Source organism: Dendrobates tinctorius, unplaced genomic scaffold, assembly GCF_039654945.1.
Source record: "Dendrobates tinctorius isolate UK_male_01 unplaced genomic scaffold, ASM3965494v1 ptg000279l, whole genome shotgun sequence".
Lineage (NCBI taxonomy): Eukaryota > Metazoa > Chordata > Amphibia > Anura > Dendrobatidae > Dendrobates > Dendrobates tinctorius.
Genome location: NW_027361946.1, coordinates 848,150 through 865,934, shown reverse-complemented (window position 1 = coordinate 865,934; position 17,785 = coordinate 848,150). Strand labels below are relative to the sequence as shown.

Below are 17,785 nucleotides of genomic sequence, written 5' to 3'. Positions count from 1 at the left end.
GCACACCCTCTTTCTTTTCCTGGGGTCCCTCCACTGCGCATCCCCCTCTGTCTTCTCTCTTCTCCTGGTGTACCGCCCTCCCGCTGTACACATCTTCTGTCTTCTCTTAGGGTCCCCACCAACATCACTGTGCATCCCCTCTTTTCCTACGGTCCACACCCCTGGTCTGACCTCCCCCGTCTTATCCTGGACCTCCACACTGCTATGCCACCCATCTCTGTTCTCCTGGGGTCCCTCCCCTGCTGTGCACCCCCTCTACCCTCTGGGGTTCCCACCACTATACAACCTTGTGTCTCTAATCCTGGGATCCCCTCCCTCCCTGCTGTGCACCCCACTCTCCTCTCCTGAGGTTCCACCGCGCCCCCCCCCCCCCCCCCGTTTTCCTTGGGTCCCGTCACCCCCTCTTGTCTCCTTCACTGTTCTCCTGGTGTCCCCCCCCCCCCCCCTAACTTTGCGCTCTGTCTCTGTTCTCCTGGGCTCCCCCCCATCTTGCTGTGCACCCCTCTTGTTTTACTGGGGTCCATCTTGGTCGTCACTGCAGATCGTTCAGTGAGACGTCTGCTCCTCTCTCCGGAGATCTGCACGAGGATGTCGTGCCCTGACATGATGGGGGTCCCCGACCTTATACCGCCCTGATGTACTGCTGACATCCTCTGTGCTGCTTCCACCATGTCACGGTCTGTGGTCTCCTAGAAGAGCTGTAATCCTCTGTGCTGCTGAGTTGTTCGGATTCCTCCGTGGCTGGTGTGACACGGTGACGGTGCTCTGTGTCTGGGGGGCTGTACACACAGGTAGCGTTGCTGTATGCAGACCCCCCTCCCTCCCTGGACTTGTCAGCCTCTGACCGGACATTTATGGGCAATTCCTGTCCCGGATCCTCTTACCATCCAGTACACACAAACATGGCCTCCTATTACTCCCTGTTATCAGCCAAGTGCAGGATTCTGCTAGACACTTAACTGCGAAGATTAATGGGCCTTTAAAATTCTTTTAGTGCCCCCCCCCTCGCTGTAATGGCCGCTTCCCCCTACACCATATTCCCCCAACCCTGTTGTAGTCCCCCCCCCCCCCCCGTTGTAGTGGCCGCTGACCCCACCTGCTGTAACGGCCGCTGCCCGTTACCCTCCCGCTGTAATGGCCGCTCGTTCAGCTTGGACTGAGGCGTTATTGGAAATCGAACCCGTAATACAATTATCCTGCAGCTTTGGATTCCAACACCAGGGATGAGGTGAGGGGCAGGCCTCAGCAGTCGCGGGGGTGGGAGAGACATGGTATCAGGTGATGGGACAGGCCGCAGCAGACACGGGGGTGGCAGAGACATGGTATGAGGTGAGGGGACAGGGCGCAGCAGACACGGGGGTGGGAAACATGGTATGAGGTGAGGAGACAGGCCGCAGCAGTCACGGGGGTGGGAGAGACATGGTATGAGGTGAGGGGACAGGCCACAGCAGACACGGGGGGCGTGGGAGACATGGTATCAGGTGAGGGGACAGGGCGTGGCAGAGACATGGTATGAGGTGAGGGGACAGGGCGCAGCAGACACGGGGGGTGGGAAACATGGTATGAGGTGAGGGGACAGGCCGCAGCAGACACGGGGGTGGGAGAGACATGGTATGACGTGCAGGAGCAGGCTGCAGCAGACACGGGTGGGAGAGACATGGTATGAGGTGCGGGGGCAGGCTGCAGCAGACACTGGGGTGGGAGACATGGTATGAGGTGCGGGGGCAGGCCGCAGCAGACACCGGGGTGGGAGACATGGTATGAGGTGAGGGGACAGGGCGCAGCAGACACGGTGGCAGAGACATGGTATGAGGTGAGGGGACAGGCCACAGCAGACACGGGGGGTGGCAGAGACATGGTGTGAGGGGACAGGCCGCAGCAGACACGGGTGGCAGAGACATGGTATGAGGTGAAGGGGCAGGCTGCAGCAGACACGTGTGGGAGAGACATGGTATGAGGTGCGGGGACAGGCCGCAGCAGACACGGGGGTGGCAGAGACATGGTATGAGGTGAGGGGACAGGCCGCAGCAGACACGGGGGTGGCAGAGACATGGTATGAGGTGCAGGGGCAGGCTGCAACAGACATGGGGGTGGGAGACATGGTATGAGGTGCAGGGGCAGGCTGCAGCAGACACAGGGGTGGGAGAAAAGGTATGAGGTGTGGGGACAGGCCGCAGCAGACACGGGGGTGGGAGAAACATGGTATGATGTGCGGGGGCAGGCCGCAGCAGACACGGGTGGGAGAGACATGGTATGAGGTGCGGGGGCAGGCTGCAGCAGACATGGGTAGGAGAGACATGGTATGAGGTGCGGGGGCAGGCTGCAGCAGACATGGGGGGTGGGAGACATGGTATGAGGTTAGGGGACAGGCCGCAGCAGACACGGGGGTGGCCGTGACATGGTATGAGGTGAGGGGACAGGCCGCAGCAGACACGGGGGTGGCAGAGACATGGTATGATGTGAGGGGACAGGCCTCAGCAGACTCCGGGGTGGGAGAGACATGGTATGAGGTGAGGGGACAGGCCGCAGCAGACACGGGTGGGAGAGACATGGTATGAGGTGCGGGGGCAGGCTGCAGCAGACACGGGGGTGGGAGAGACATGGTATGAGGTGCAGGGGCAGGCTGCAGCAGACACGGGGGTGGGAGAGACATGGTATGAGGTGCGGGGGCAGGCTGCAGCAGACATGGGTGGGAGAGACATGGTATGAGGTGTGGTGGCAGGCTGCAGCAGACACGGGGGTGGGAGACATGGTATGAGGTGCGGGGGCAGGCTGCAGCAGACGGGTGGGAGAGAAGGTATGAGGTGCGGGGGCAGGCTGCAGCAGACACGGGGGTGGGAGAGATATGGTATGAGGTGCAGGGGCAGGCTGCAGCAGATACGGGGGTGAGAGACATGGTATGAGGTGCAGGGGCAGGACGCAGCAGACACGGGTGGGAGACATGGTATGAGGTGAGGGGACAGGCCGCAGCAGACACGGGGGTGGGAGAGACATGGTATGAGGTGAGGGGACAGGCTGCAGCAGACATGGGGGTGGGAGAGACATGGTATGAGGGGCAGGCTGCTGCAGACACGGGTGGGAGAGACATGGTATGAGGTGCTGGGGCAGGCTGCAGCAGACACGGGGGGTGGGAGACATGGTATGAGGTGAGGGGACAGGCCGCAGCAGACACGGGGGTGGCAGAGACATGGTATGAGGTGAGGGGACAAGCCTCAGCAGACACGGGGGTGGCAGAGACATGGTATGAGGTGAGGGGACAGGCCTCAGCAGACACGGGGGTGGGAGAGACATGGTATGAGGTGCGGGGGCAGGCCGCAGCAGACACGGGGGTGGGAGACAATGGTATGAGGCGAGGGGACAGGCCGCAGCAGACACGGAAGGGAGAGACATGGTATGAGGTGCAGGAGCAGGCTGCAGCAGACACGGGGGTGGGAGAGAAGGTATGAGGTGCGAGGGCAGGCTGCAGCAGACACGGGGGTGGGTGAAGCATGGTATGAGGTGCGGGGGCAGGACGCAGCAGACACAGGGGTGAGAGACATGGTATGAGGTGCGGGGGCAGGCCACAGCAGACACGGGGGTGGGAGACATGGTATGAGGTGCGGGGGCAGGCCGCAGCAGACAAGGTGGTGGGAGAATCATGGTAGGAGGTGCAGGGGCAGGCCGCAGCAGACAAGGTGGTGGGAGAGACATGGTAGGAGGTGCGGGGGCAGGCCGCAGCAGACACGGGGGTGGGAGACATGGTATGAGGTGCGGGGGCAGGCCACAGCAGACACGGCAGTGGGAGAGACATGGTATGAGGTGCGGGGGCAGGATGCAGCAGACACGGGGGTGGGAGAGAAGGTATGAGGTGCGGGGGCAGGCCGCAGCAGACTCGGGGGTGTGAGAGACATGGTATGAGGTGCGGGGGCAGGCCGCAGCAGACACGGGGTGGGATAGACATAGTATGAGGTGTGGGGGCAGGATGCAGCAGACACGGGGGTGGGAGAGACATGGTAGGAGGTGCGGGGGCAGGCCGCAGCAGACACGGGGGTGGGAGACATGGTGACATGGTATGAGGTGCGGGAGCAGGCCACAGCAGACACGGCGGTGGGAGAGACATGGTATGAGGTGCGGGGCAGGACGCAGCGGACAAGGTGGTGGGAGGTGCAGGGGCAGGCCGCAGCAGACACGATGGTGGGAGACATGGTATGAGGTGCGGGGGCAGGCCACAGCAGACACAGGGGTGGGAGACATGGTATGAGGTGCGGGGGCAGGCCGCAGCAGACAAGGTGTTGGGAGACATGGTATGAGGTGCGGGGGCAAGCCACAGCAGACACGGCGGTGGGAGAGACATGGTATGAGGTGCGGGGCAGGACGCAGCAGACACAGGGGTGGGAGAGACATGGTATGAGGTGCGGGGGCAGGCCGCAGCAGACACGGGGGTGGGAGAGACATGGTATGAGGTGCGGGGCAGGACGCAGCAGACACGGGGGTGGGAGAGACATGGTATGAGGTGCGGGGGCAGGCCGCAGCAGACACGGGGGTGGGAGAGACATGGTATGAGGTGCGGGGGCAGGCCGCAGCAGACACGGGGGTGGGAGAGACATGGTATGAGGTGCGGGGGCAGGTCGCTAGATGCGGGTGGGGGCAGGCCTCTTCAGACATGGGGGTTTCATGGTTGGGGGTGTGGGGGCAGGCCTCTGCAGACATGGGGGTTTCATGGTTGGGGGTGTGGGGGCAGGCCTCTGCAGACATGGGGGTTTCATGGTTGGGGGTGTGGGGGCAGGCCTCTGCAGACATGGGGGTTTCATGGTTGGGGGTGTGGGGGCAGGCCTCTGCAGACATGGGGGTTTCATGGTTGGGGGTGTGGGGGCAGGCCTCTGCAGACATGGGGGTTTCATGGTTGGGGGTGTGGGGGCAGGCCTCTGCAGACATGGGGGTTTCATGGTTGGGGGTGTGGGGGCAGGCCTCTGCAGACATGGGGGGTTTCATGGTTGGGGGTGTGGGGGCAGGCCTCTGCAGACATGGGGGTTTCATGGTTGGGGGTGTGGGGGCAGGCCTCTGCAGACATGGGGGTTTCATGGTTGGGGGTGTGGGGGCAGGCCTCTGCAGACATGGGGGTTTCATGGTTGGGGGTGTGGGGGCAGGTCTCTGCAGACATGGGGGTTTCATGGTTGGGGGTGTGGGGGCAGGCCTCTGCAGACATGGGGGTTTCATGGTTGGGGGTGTGGGGGCAGGCCTCTGCAGACATGGGGGTTTCATGGTTGGGGGTGTGGGGGCAGGCCTCTGCAGACATGGGGGTTTCATGGTTGGGGGTGTGGGGGCAGGCCTCTGCAGACATGGGGGTTTCATGGTTGGGGGTGTGGGGGCAGGCCTCTGCAGACATGGGGGTTTCATGGTTGGGGGTGTGGGGGCAGGCCTCTGCAGACATGGGGGTTTTATGGTTGGGGGTGTGGGGGCAGGCCTCTGCAGACATGGGGGTTTTATGGTTGGGGGTGTGGGGGCAGGCCTCTGCAGACATGGGGGTTTCATGGTTGGGGGTGTGGGGGCAGGCCTCTGCAGACATGGGGGTTTCATGGTTGGGGGTGTGGGGGCAGGCCTCTGCAGACATGGGGGTTTCATGGTTGGGGGTGTGGGGGCAGGCCTCTGCAGACATGGGGGTTTCATGGTTGGGGGTGTGGGGGCAGGCCTCTGCAGACATGGGGGTTTCATGGTTGGGGGTGTGGGGGCAGGCCTCTGCAGACATGGGGGTTTCATGGTTGGGGGTGTGGGGGCAGGCCTCTGCAGACATGGGGGTTTCATGGTTGGGGGTGTGGGGGCAGGCCTCTGCAGACATGGGGGTTTCATGGTTGGGGGTGTGGGGGCAGGCCTCTGCAGACATGGGGGTTTCATGGTTGGGGGTGTGGGGGCAGGCCTCTGCAGACATGGGGGTTTCATGGTTGGGGGTGTGGGGGCAGGCCTCTGCAGACATGGGGGTTTCATGGTTGGGGGTGTGGGGGCAGGCCTCTGCAGACATGGGGGTTTCATGGTTGGGGGTGTGGGGGCAGACCTCTGCAGACATGGGGGTTTCATGGTTGGGGGTGTGGGGGCAGGCCTCTGCAGACATGGGGGTTTCATGGTTGGGGGTGTGGGGCAGGCCTCTGCAGACATGGGGGCTTCATGGTTGGGGTGTAGGGGCAGGCTTCTGCAGACACTGGGTAGTGGAGGTTTGGTGCAGGCCAGCTGGGGAGGGGGGATCTGGCTGGGAGTCGCCTTGGTCCGGTGTTCGGTGACGTCCGGACCCCTCTGTAGCATTTTCTGACTCGTAAAATTGGGCAATGTCCTGTATTAACCCTTCGGTTTTGTGTGTAGCGTCTCGGCTGCTGAGCGCAGCTCCGGGGGCGGCTGGCTGCGGTCTCCTGCTCTCAACGTGAGTTTCCTGAAATTGAATTAATTGGATTAGAGGGTCCACATTTCAGTCAGGTGACTGATGGGATTACGGTGATCCGTGGCCGCGGGGCTGCTCTGCTGGCAGTCTGAGCTAATTGGATGTGACACGGCCCTGCTGCCCTCCCAGCTGCCAGCGACGGGCGCCCTTTAACGATGGGCAGCCATGGTGATATACGTTGCTCTCCGCCTGGCTGACACCCCCTCCCTCCATACGTGGGGCACCGTCATGTGAAGTGTAAGCTCAGTGGGTTACGAGGTCACGCCCAGCACACATCCTTATGTCACATGGCGGATATCATGGCGTCCGGTGTGCAGGGAGGAGGGATACGATGGCGTCCGATGTGCAGGGAGGGGGATACGATGGCGTCCGATGTGCAGGGAGGGGGATACGATGGCGTCCGATGTGCAGGGAGGGGGATACGATGGCGTCCGATGTGCAGGGAGGGGGATACGATGGCGTCCGGTGTGCAGGGAGGGGGATACGATGGCGTCCGGTGTGCAGGGAGGGGGATACGATGGCGTCCGTTGTGCAGGGAGGGGGATACGATGGCGTCCGATGTGCAGGGAGGGGGATACGATGGCGTCCGATGTGCAGGGAGGGGGATACGATGGCGTCCGATGTGCAGGGAGGGGGATACGATGGCGTCCGATGTGCAGGGAGGGGGATACGATGGCGTCCGATGTGCAGGGAGGGGGATACGATGGCGTCCGATGTGCAGGGAGGGGGATACGATGGCGTCCGATGTGCAGGGAGGGGGATACGATGGCGTCCGATGTGCAGGGAGGGGGATACGATGGCGTCCGATGTGCAGGGAGGGGGATACGATGGCGTCCGATGTGCAGGGAGGGGGATACGATGGCGTCCGATGTGCAGGGAGGGGGATACGATGGCGTCCGATGTGCAGGGAGGGGGATACGATGGCGTCCGATGTGCAGGGAGGGGGATACGATGGCGTCCGATGTGCAGGGAGGGGGATACGATGGCGTCCGATGTGCAGGGAGGGGGATACGATGGCGTCCGATGTGCAGGGAGGGGGATACGATGGCGTCCGATGTGCAGGGAGGGGGATACGATGGCGTCCGATGTGCAGGGAGGGGGATACGATGGCGTCCGATGTGCAGGGAGGGGGATACGATGGCGTCCGATGTGCAGGGAGGGGGATACGATGGCGTCCGATGTGCAGGGAGGGGGATACGATGGCGTCCGATGTGCAGGGAGGGGGATACGATGGCGTCCGATGTGCAGGGAGGGGGATACGATGGCGTCCGATGTGCAGGGAGGGGGATACGATGGCGTCCGATGTGCAGGGAGGGGGATACGATGGCGTCCGATGTGCAGGGAGGGGGATACGATGGCGTCCGATGTGCAGGGAGGGGGATACGATGGCGTCCGATGTGCAGGGAGGGGGATACGATGGCGTCCGATGTGCAGGGAGGGGGATACGATGGCGTCCGATGTGCAGGGAGGGGGATACGATGGCGTCCGATGTGCAGGGAGGGGGATACGATGGCGTCCGATGTGCAGGGAGGGGGATACGATGGCGTCCGATGTGCAGGGAGGGGGATACGATGGCGTCCGATGTGCAGGGAGGGGGATACGATGGCGTCCGATGTGCAGGGAGGGGGATACGATGGCGTCCGATGTGCAGGGAGGGGGATACGATGGCGTCCGATGTGCAGGGAGGGGGATAAGATGGCGTCCGATGTGCAGGGAGGGGGATACGATGGCGTCCGATGTGCAGGGAGGGGAATACGATGGCGTCCGATGTGCAGGGAGGGGGATACGATGGCGTCCGATGTGCAGGGAGGGGGATACGATGGCGTCCGATGTGCAGGGAAGGGGATAAGATGGCGTCCGATGTGCAGGGAGGGGGATACGATGGCGTCCGATGTGCAGGGAGGGGGGGATATGATGGAGTCCGTTGTGCAGGTAGGGGGATACGGTGGCATCCGGTGTGCAGGGAGGGGGGGGATACGATGGCGTCCGGTGCGCAGGGAGGGGGATACGATGGCTTCCGATGTGCAGGGAGGGGGGGATACTGGCGTCCGGTGCGCAGGGAGGGGGATACGATGGCTTCCGATGTGCAGGGAGGGGGGGATACAATAGCGTCCGGTGTGCAGGGAGGGGGATATCATGGCTGCCTGTCTCTTGCCCACCCACCACCTTGGGTCATATCCGTGCCGTAGCCGCTGGGGCCGGTATTCGGGGTGATCCTGCACCTCTGATTCTTGTGTTTCGCCCTTTTCCCATCCTTTACTCTCCGGTGACTTGTAACATTTCTCACGTTAGTCGCAGCTGCTGCAGAACGTCGTCTCCTGATTAGTGGTGTGAACACAGATCAATACCGCTCAATGTGCGGCTGGAAGGAGGCAGCACTGCTCCTCTCTGTGATGAGTCTCCTGGAGCCGCGCTGCTGGCTAATTGCTGTGTTTGGGCGCGGGGCACGCAGATTATCGAGCGCGGTGAATGCCACCTGCCGCCTCCTCTGTAATTGGCTTTTATTCCTAATGTTTCCATAATTGGTGAACATTTTATTCTCATTGTCTGGGAGGAACGTGCGAGCGGCTGCATCCAGTGTGACGAGCCGCCCGAGCTGTGAATACAATGCTAGGTGAACTGTGAGGACTGACACAGGGAATGGCATATAGCATGGCTTCTCGCAGTTGTTGCCGCCCCCCAGTGTCTGCTCCCCTGGAGCGCCTTATTGACGACTGATGTCTCCTCTTCTGTAATAGGTGGAGCTCGTTAAAGGGACATCGCAAAACATTGGCCTGGTCATGGTGCAGGCGAGGGACGGGGAGTCTGGACATGTCTGTGTGGAGACGGTGACACCGAATTCTCCCGCTGCTGGAGCAGATCTGAAGAAAGGCGACCGGCTAATAGCCATAGGAGGTGAGTGGACCCCAGACCCTGCAAATGCACGCCTTATCCTCCTGTCACCTCCAAAGCTGTAGTCACTAATCTGCTTTTACATTACCTCTAATCCTCCAGAGCTGTGGTCACTATTCTGCTGTTATATCAAGTCTTATCCTCCAGAGCTGAAGTCACTATTCTGCTGTTCACCAGCCGCGCTTTCAACCCCGTTTTCCCTATCCATGTGTCGCACTACCCCTCCACCTCCCCTTATCACTGTCCACGTGTCGCGAACCCCCCCCTCACCCCGTTATTGTGGTCCATATGTCCCACCACCCCCCCCGTTGTTATCTACGTGTTGCGCGCACACACCCCACCCCCGTTATTACAGTCCACGTGTCGCACAACCAACCCAGGCATTGTGGTCGACGTGTTGCACCCACCCCGTTATTACGGTCCATGTGTCTCGCTGCCCCATTCTTGGTATTAATACTCAGTTCTTTCTCTACAGATATCAAAGTCACATCATCGGTTCAGGCTTCTAAACTCATCAAACAGGCTGGAGACCGAGTGCTGCTGTTTTACGAGAGGCCAGCAGGTCAAAACCAGAGCGGTGTGGGGCAGCAGGAGAACGTGGGGCCACTGGATGATTCTACTTTCCCTCAGACTTTTGATGAGGACTCCACCAGTCTGCTTGTGGATCCAGAAGGCCGTGAGCTGGACTCTGAGTTTGAGGACTTGGCTTGTGAAGTGAAACCTGCAGGGGGGAGTAAAGACGACATATTCCTGCCTGTAAATCAGAGCCCCAAACGTTTTGTAGGAAACCTATCTACTAAGTCCCTGGGGTCAATCTCTCCCATCCTGAGTCGGAAGCCAAATCCAGCAGGTTCTAAAACTACGTCAAAGGTCCAGACCAAAGTGGGGAAATTGAGCGCTCAAGAGAACCAGGAGCCACCTCAGCTAAGCAGAACATCATCTGGATCTGGAAACAAGCCACCAGTGCCCCCGAGACCTCAAGTCAAACTTACCCTAACTACCTGTGAAGCTCCCAACACTGTAGACTTGAGTGACGCCTTGGTAGATAAATCAGACAAAGCTGCTCCTCCCTCTGTTAATGGTGAGAAGGTCTCAGAGAAGCCTCCAAAACCTACAGATCTGGCGGAAGATCCAATATCCCAGAAACCCAACTCCATGAAGCCGGATCCTGCAAAAGACAAGATATCTGAAGGCTCCACCAGTACAAAAGACAGCTCCGAGGACCAGCAAGTGTGGGAGTCACCAGACACACAGTACCGGAATCGTCAGGGGCATTGGTCAAGGGCTTCTTGTATATTTGATGTAGAAAACCACCACAGATACCTGAATGTAGCCCTCTGGTGCAGGGACTCTTATAAGACTGGAAGTCTCTGCTGCGTTGGACATGTCAGTATCAAACTTGAAGATATTTCCTTAGAGTGTCTTTCCATGTCCTCTCTAGAGTATTTAACTAGCTATAAGTTGAATCCCCCCGAACCCAAGGTGTCCGTCAGCAGAACGGCCTTGAGGAGCTTGAGTATGCATAAGGGCTTCAACGAAAAGTTCTGCTATGGAGACATCACATTAAGCTTCAAATATCTGCTGGAAGGAGAGTCTGAAAGCTCCAGTATCCAACAGGAGAAGGAGAAAGACAGCAGTATCAGCGAGGACCTGGCCATGCTTCAGAAAGATGAAGTTTCGCTGGCCCCGGTTACTTCCTCTGAATCCAAACATAACTTTCAAGATACTCAGTTCCAGAACTCCACTCTGTGCGACCACTGTAAGAGAAAGGTCTGGACGAAGGCTGCCTCACAGTGCATGATCTGTGGGTATGTCTGCCATAAAAAATGCCAAGAGAAATGTCTAGCCGAGAACCCATACTGTCAATCTCTGGAGAAGAGGGTCGACTTTGAATCCAAATCTCTTGGGAACAGAACGACTGGCATCACGCGGCATATCATCAACACCAGTTCTCGTCTATTGAACTTACGACAAGCCCCCAAGACGAGGCAACCCGAGCATGGCGGCTGTGATCTGGTCGAGCCCTCGCCAAAGCAAACACCCAACACTTCGGACAATGAAAGCAGCGACACAGAAACTGGTGGGGCTGGCAGCCCTTCCAAAAGGCCTGAAACTGTCTCTGGGAAACTGGTACGCAAGGAGGGTGGTCTGGATGACAGTGTGTTCATCGCGGTCAAAGAGATCGGTCGAGATCTGTACCGAGGTTTGCCAACAGATGAGCGGATCCAGAAACTGGAGTTTATGCTGGATAAGCTCCAGAATGAGATCGATCAGGAGCTGGAACATAATAATTCTCTCGTGAAGGAAGAGCGAGAAACAACAGACAGCCGAAGGAAAGTCCTGATAGCAGCAGCACTGACAAAATCCGGAGAACGACTGCAGGCGCTGACATTGCTCATGATCCACTACCGGGCAGGAATTGAGGACATTGAGTTGTTGGAAAGCTCCTGTCTGGCTCATCCCAGAAAAATGCCACAGTATGAGGATGAGTCCGTGGCCATGTCCGAAGCTGCCGATAATGAGGATGAAGATGCTGCTCTTGACCAGAGAGAACCATTGAATGATCCCTCAGAGGAGAACCTGCTGGACTCGCCGGAGATGGAGTGAAGGACTCATCGCCACTCCCCACGTCCCGTCGCGTGTACCTGATCGCCACTCCCCACGTCGCGTGTACCTGATCGCCACTCCCCACGTCGCGTGTACCTGATCGCCACTCCCCACGTCGCGTGTACCTGATCGCCACTCCCCACGTCCCGTCGCGTGTACCTGATCGCCACTCCCCACGTCCCGTCGCGTGTACCTGATCGCCACTCCCCACGTCCCGTCGCGTGTACCTGATCGCCACTCCCCACGTCCCGTCGCGTGTACCTGATCGCCACTCCCCACGTCCCGTCGCGTGTACCTGATCGCCACTCCCCACGTCCCGTCGCGTGTACCTGATCGCCACTCCCCACGTCCCGTCGCGTGTACCTGATCGCCACTCCCCACGTCCCGTCGCGTGTACCTGATCGCCACTCCCCACGTCCCGTCGCGTGTACCTGATCGCCACTCCCCACGTCCCGTCGCGTGTACCTGATCGCCACTCCCCACGTCCCGTCGCGTGTACCTGATCGCCACTCCCCACGTCCCGTCGCGTGTACCTGATCGCCACTCCCCACGTCCCGTCGCGTGTACCTGATCGCCACTCCCCACGTCCCGTCGCGTGTACCTGATCGCCACTCCCCACGTCCCGTCGCGTGTACCTGATCGCCACTCCCCACGTCCCGTCGCGTGTACCTGATCGCCACTCCCCACGTCCCGTCGCGTGTACCTGATCGCCACTCCCCACGTCCCGTCGCGTGTACCTGATCGCCACTCCCCACGTCCCGTCGCGTGTACCTGATCGCCACTCCCCACGTCCCGTCGCGTGTACCTGATCGCCACTCCCCACGTCCCGTCGCGTGTACCTGATCGCCACTCCCCACGTCCCGTCGCGTGTACCTGATCGCCACTCCCCACGTCCCGTCGCGTGTACCTGATCGCCACTCCCCACGTCCCGTCGCGTGTACCTGATCGCCACTCCCCACGTCCCGTCGCGTGTACCTGATCGCCACTCCCCACGTCCCGTCGCGTGTACCTGATCGCCACTCCCCACGTCCCGTCGCGTGTACCTGATCGCCACTCCCCACGTCCCGTCGCGTGTACCTGATCGCCACTCCCCACGTCCCGTCGCGTGTACCTTATCCATCAGTCGCCCTTCACTCCACTGCGTTGTATAGCGGAGTCATTCCTGTGTGGGAATATCTTTGTCACATGACAAGGACACGTTTTAGGCTGAATGTATGCTCCACCACTGCGGTTGTCTTTTTTCCCCCCCATCTGTTGTAGCCACCATTTTGTATGAATGTTTGTTCAATGTGAAAGTTGTTTATCTTTGGGAATATTCCATTTTTGGGGTGTTGTGGGGGTCGGGGTGTGAACACTTGTGCTAATCCTTTGCTGGCAGAGGAGGATGTAATTTGAGGCTGTGATGAGGTGGTGTAAGTACAATATTACTGTAGACTGTGCTTCCTGCTGTATGACAAGACCAAAGATGGATCCATTGTGTAGAGACTGGAGCAGCTCGCTCTTCTATCCCAGGGCCCGTAACGAGGGCTTGTGCTATTGTCGCGTTTTTTCCCACTGACGCGCACCGACCAAAAACGTAAGAATTCCTCAAGCCTTCAGCATGTAGTGAAGTGAGTTTTGTGGTCTCCACTGGTCCTCCTCCCCCATACACTGGAGGATCTCAGTAGATGATGACCACTTGGGGAATATGATTACAACCTCCCGTATTCTGCGCCCCACCATGTACCTCTACCGCACCCCTCCTTTACAACATCAGCCCTCACTTTCCTGAACTTTTGCACAATTTTAGCGAGTATGCACCGAGGGAATAATGCACGAGCTACAGTTTTATTTTCATGTTTAGAGTCTGAACGACTGTCTGCTGTTTTTGTGTGAGAGAAAGTTTTTATTTTTGCAGTTTTTCTACATCGGCCATAATGAGAATTGTGTATGGTGACGGCTTCAGTCACAGCTGTCGCTAGTTTTATGTCGCTAGAAGCAGTTAGTGTGCGATCACTCGCCCTGTTCACCAATATGATACTGCGCCGCGGCAGTAGTCCTGGGGACGGGTCATTCTGCTGCTTTCGGACTGACCTGGGTGTCTCTGTTGACTTTTTAATTTTTGTTTTAGATAGAGGCCTCCTGGTGTGTTGGGGGCTCTGCCGAGGCGATGGGGCATCACATTATGTGCAATCATTGATCTATTACTGTAGACTCGCGCGAGTTGCCGGACTGTAAGAAATCTTGGTGTCAGCCATGAAAACAACCCAAAAGCGTAGGTGCCAGCAGCGCCTGGGCCGGCTCTGGGTGTCAGCAGAGGTGGCCACCAGCTGCGTGGTTCAATGAATGGCGGATATCATGTGGGTCTCATTCTCTCACATTCCTGCCGTAGTTAACAGGAATCCGGACTGAAAATGTCTTCATGTTCTGACATCGCAGTGTCCGCACCTCAATGGCAGCATTTTGGGACTTTTCGTTCCATTTCACTCTCCAAAGCTATTGGGATTTTTATTGGCGGGATCCGACACGTTCTAATGGTTGTCCGCTTTGAGGATGAGACTTTTTTCCTGCTCCTGGCTGCTATAGATCATTTTTGGGAAGGAGGTTTACTACATGTTTATCTACATTAGTAATTTTTGCCACAGTAGCATGAAAGTGCAATATCTGTGCTCTTTACCATCCAGCTGTCACTACAAGCAGAGCAGCTGGTCTGCAGGGACTTAAAATGCTTCCTCCGACCCCACAGAATTGAGGGTGATTGAGATTTATATATTTTTTTCTTTTATATAAAAGAATTCTATGCACAATAAATGCGACTTGTCACTTTAAGAACTGCTCAGACGTGCTTGGTGGAGGTGTTCAGACTGTTCACATCAGGACCTGGTCTCCTGGCTGGAGGCTTTTCTTCTATACTGCGCTGCATCGGTTTATGGTTTTCAGAGCATCATGGCCTCTGTGCTACCTCCACACACGGCAGATTATGGTGGTAGTGACCGCTAATGTCCGGGCAGAGAACATCATGATGTGCTTTCTTACTATGCATCATCGGCCTTTCCCTGTTAACCCCGTGACTTTATCTCGGGCTGAACAATACAGGCAGCTTCACGCCGGCATCGATTGCTGGTTATGTGATGGTTCCTATCTCCAGAGTTGGTGGCATTATACTCTGATCTTCTTGATCGGAGCCATAATTAGCTTGTAGACTGCTAATGCCAAGAAATGCATGGCCACAGATGCTTTCTTTGCTCCACTAGAGCTCACTTCTCACCTAAACTGGGTCTGTGACTACCCTACATCACAACCCCACTTCTACCACTGATCTGATCCTCAGCTCTGGTGGTGCCCACACCACATCCCCCCCATCACTGCTGATCTGATCTTCAGCTCTTCCGATGCCGCACCACATCCCCCCCCCATCTACTACTGATCTGGCTTCGTCTCTGCCAATGCCGCACCACATCCCCCCCCCTCCCTTCTGCTGCCGATCTGATCTTCGTCTCTGCCAATGCCACACCACATCCCCCCTTCTGCTGCCGATCTGATCTTCGTCTCTGCTAATGCCACACCACATCCCCCCTTCTACCACTGATCTAATCCCCAGCTCTGGCGGTGCCACACCACACCCCCCCCCCTTCTACTGCTGATCTGATCTTCGTCTCTGCTAATGCCGCACCACATCCCCCCCCTCCCTTCTGCTGCCGATCTGATCTTCTGATCTTCGTCTCTGCCAATGCCACACCACATCCCCCCTTCTGCCACACCACATCCCCCCCCCTTCTGCTGCCAATCTGATCTTCGTCTCTGCTAATGCCACACCACATCCCCCCTTCTACCACTGATCTGATCCCCCCAGCTCTGGCGGTGCCACACCACACCCCCCCCCTTCTACTGCTGATCTAATCTTCGTCTCTGCTAATGCCACACCACATCCCCCCTTCTACCACTGATCTGATCCCCAGCTCTGGCGGTGCCACACCACACACCCCCCCCTTCTACTGCTGATCTGATCTTCGTCTCTGCTAATGCCACACCACATCCCCCCTTCTACCACTGATCTGATCCCCAGCTCTGGCGGTGCCACACCACATCCCCCCTTCTACCACTGATCTGATCCCCAGCTCTGGCGGTGCCACCCCCCCCTTCTACCACTGATCTGATCTTCGTCTCTGCTAATGCCACACCACATCCCCCCTTCTACCACTGATCTGATCCCCAGCTCTGGCGGTGCCACACCACATCCCCCCCCTTCTACTGCTGATCTGATCTTCGTCTCTGCTAATGCCACACCACATCCCCCCTTCTACCACTTATCTGATTTTCGGCTCTGCCGGTGCCGCACCACATCCCCCCTTCTGCTACTGATCTGATACTCTGTTCTTCCGGTGCCGCACCACATCCACCATTCTACTACTGATCTGATACTCTGCTATTCCGGTGCCGCACCACATCCCCCATTCTACTACTGATCTGATACTCTGCCGGTGCCACACCACATCCCTCCTACCACTGATCTGATCTTTAGCTCTGCCGGTGCCACACCACATCCCTCCTACCACTGATCTGATCTTTAGCTCTGCCGGTGCCACACCACATTCCCCCCTTCTACCACTGATCTAATCCTTGGCTTCATTAATTCAACTACTTTCCATTATCAAACGTCAGCCACTTATCATGACTCCTCTCAATTGGCTGCTTGGCTTCAATCAGTGCAACTTGTCCGTTCTCCTCCTTAGCAGTACTCAGCACTCTACCCCACGGTATCGGTGCACCTTGTCCATTCCCCTCTTCAGCAGTACTCTACGCTCCGCCCAACTGTATCGGTGCATCTTGTCCATTCCACAGTAATCGGTGCTGCACCCCTCGGTACCGGTGCATCTTGTCCATTCCCCTATTCAGCAGTCCTTTACACTCCACCCCACAGTATCAGTACATCTTGTTCATTCCCCTCATCCGCCGTATTCGACACTCCACCCCACGGCACCATATGTTGATTGACTCTGCTGTGTGGGGTCCGTGCCCCATTGTAATCTTCACCATGACCACTCATTGGCGTTACTACATTACCCTGTCTCCTCATCCCCAGGTTGATGTCTGGTTTAGGATCCGATTCTGCTGCGCACATTTGAGGAGTCTGCTCGGTCTGACTTGTAAAGCATTGCTCGTCTGATACTTTGCTCCATGCCCACTATAGAGATCACATGACTGTGCAGGTATAAGTGGAGCAGGTGGGGCTGGTTCCATACGATGTGTGTGACCTTTTGTCTTGCAGTATGTGCTCCCTGTACAGACGGTGCAGCTTTAGACTTTGTGTGACTGTCTTTCGCCATCTATGGACCATTTTTGTGTGCTCACATTCCACGATCGCAGTCCAGCGCCATGTGCCCTGCTGCTGCGGTATTAATCCGGTAAACTTGTCACGAGGAGCAACAGTGGAACCTGCGGATGATTCGATGCTGCTAATTCCATATCTCTTTTGTAAAATGCAGAATATATGTAGTGCAATATTTTTCTATAAATGGAGGGAAGATAATGGGATATGTAAGGGAAGGGTCAAAAATGTGAGTCTGCTGCAGTGGAGGTTCCTGGGCTGAACTGGAAGAGTCTGTATATAAACTTTCCAATGATGCTGTAATGTACATACTGTAGCTTCCATAATAAAAACATTGCAGGATGCGCTGTGCCATGTGTGCTTATTACCCCTCCATGGAGACTGCAGGACCTGGAGATTTTCAAAAGCGCCGGATGCACGCATTAACCCCTCCACGTCGACTGCAGATGAAACTTCTGAAAATTGCCGAGTGAGCCTATTAACCCGTCCACGGCGACTGTAGGAGATAGATTCTGAAAAGTGTCGCATGCGCTTATTAATCCTTCCACGGCAATTGCAGGAGATGGAGATTC

At 57.7% G+C, this 17,785-nt stretch overlaps 1 protein-coding gene across 1 annotated transcript in view; it reads left to right on the top strand.

Moving 5' to 3' along the window:
* The window catches only part of PDZD8 (PDZ domain containing 8), a 59,624-nt gene extending 42,068 nt beyond the window's left edge, over positions 1-17,556 (top strand). The window contains exons 4-5 of the mRNA XM_073559900.1: positions 9,145-9,301; positions 9,774-17,556. Coding sequence (XP_073416001.1) covers positions 9,145-9,301; positions 9,774-11,905 — 2,289 coding nt within the window. The 3' untranslated portion in view covers positions 11,906-17,556. The remainder of the gene's footprint in view (positions 1-9,144; positions 9,302-9,773) is intronic.
* Positions 17,557-17,785: the final 229 nt, after the last annotated feature.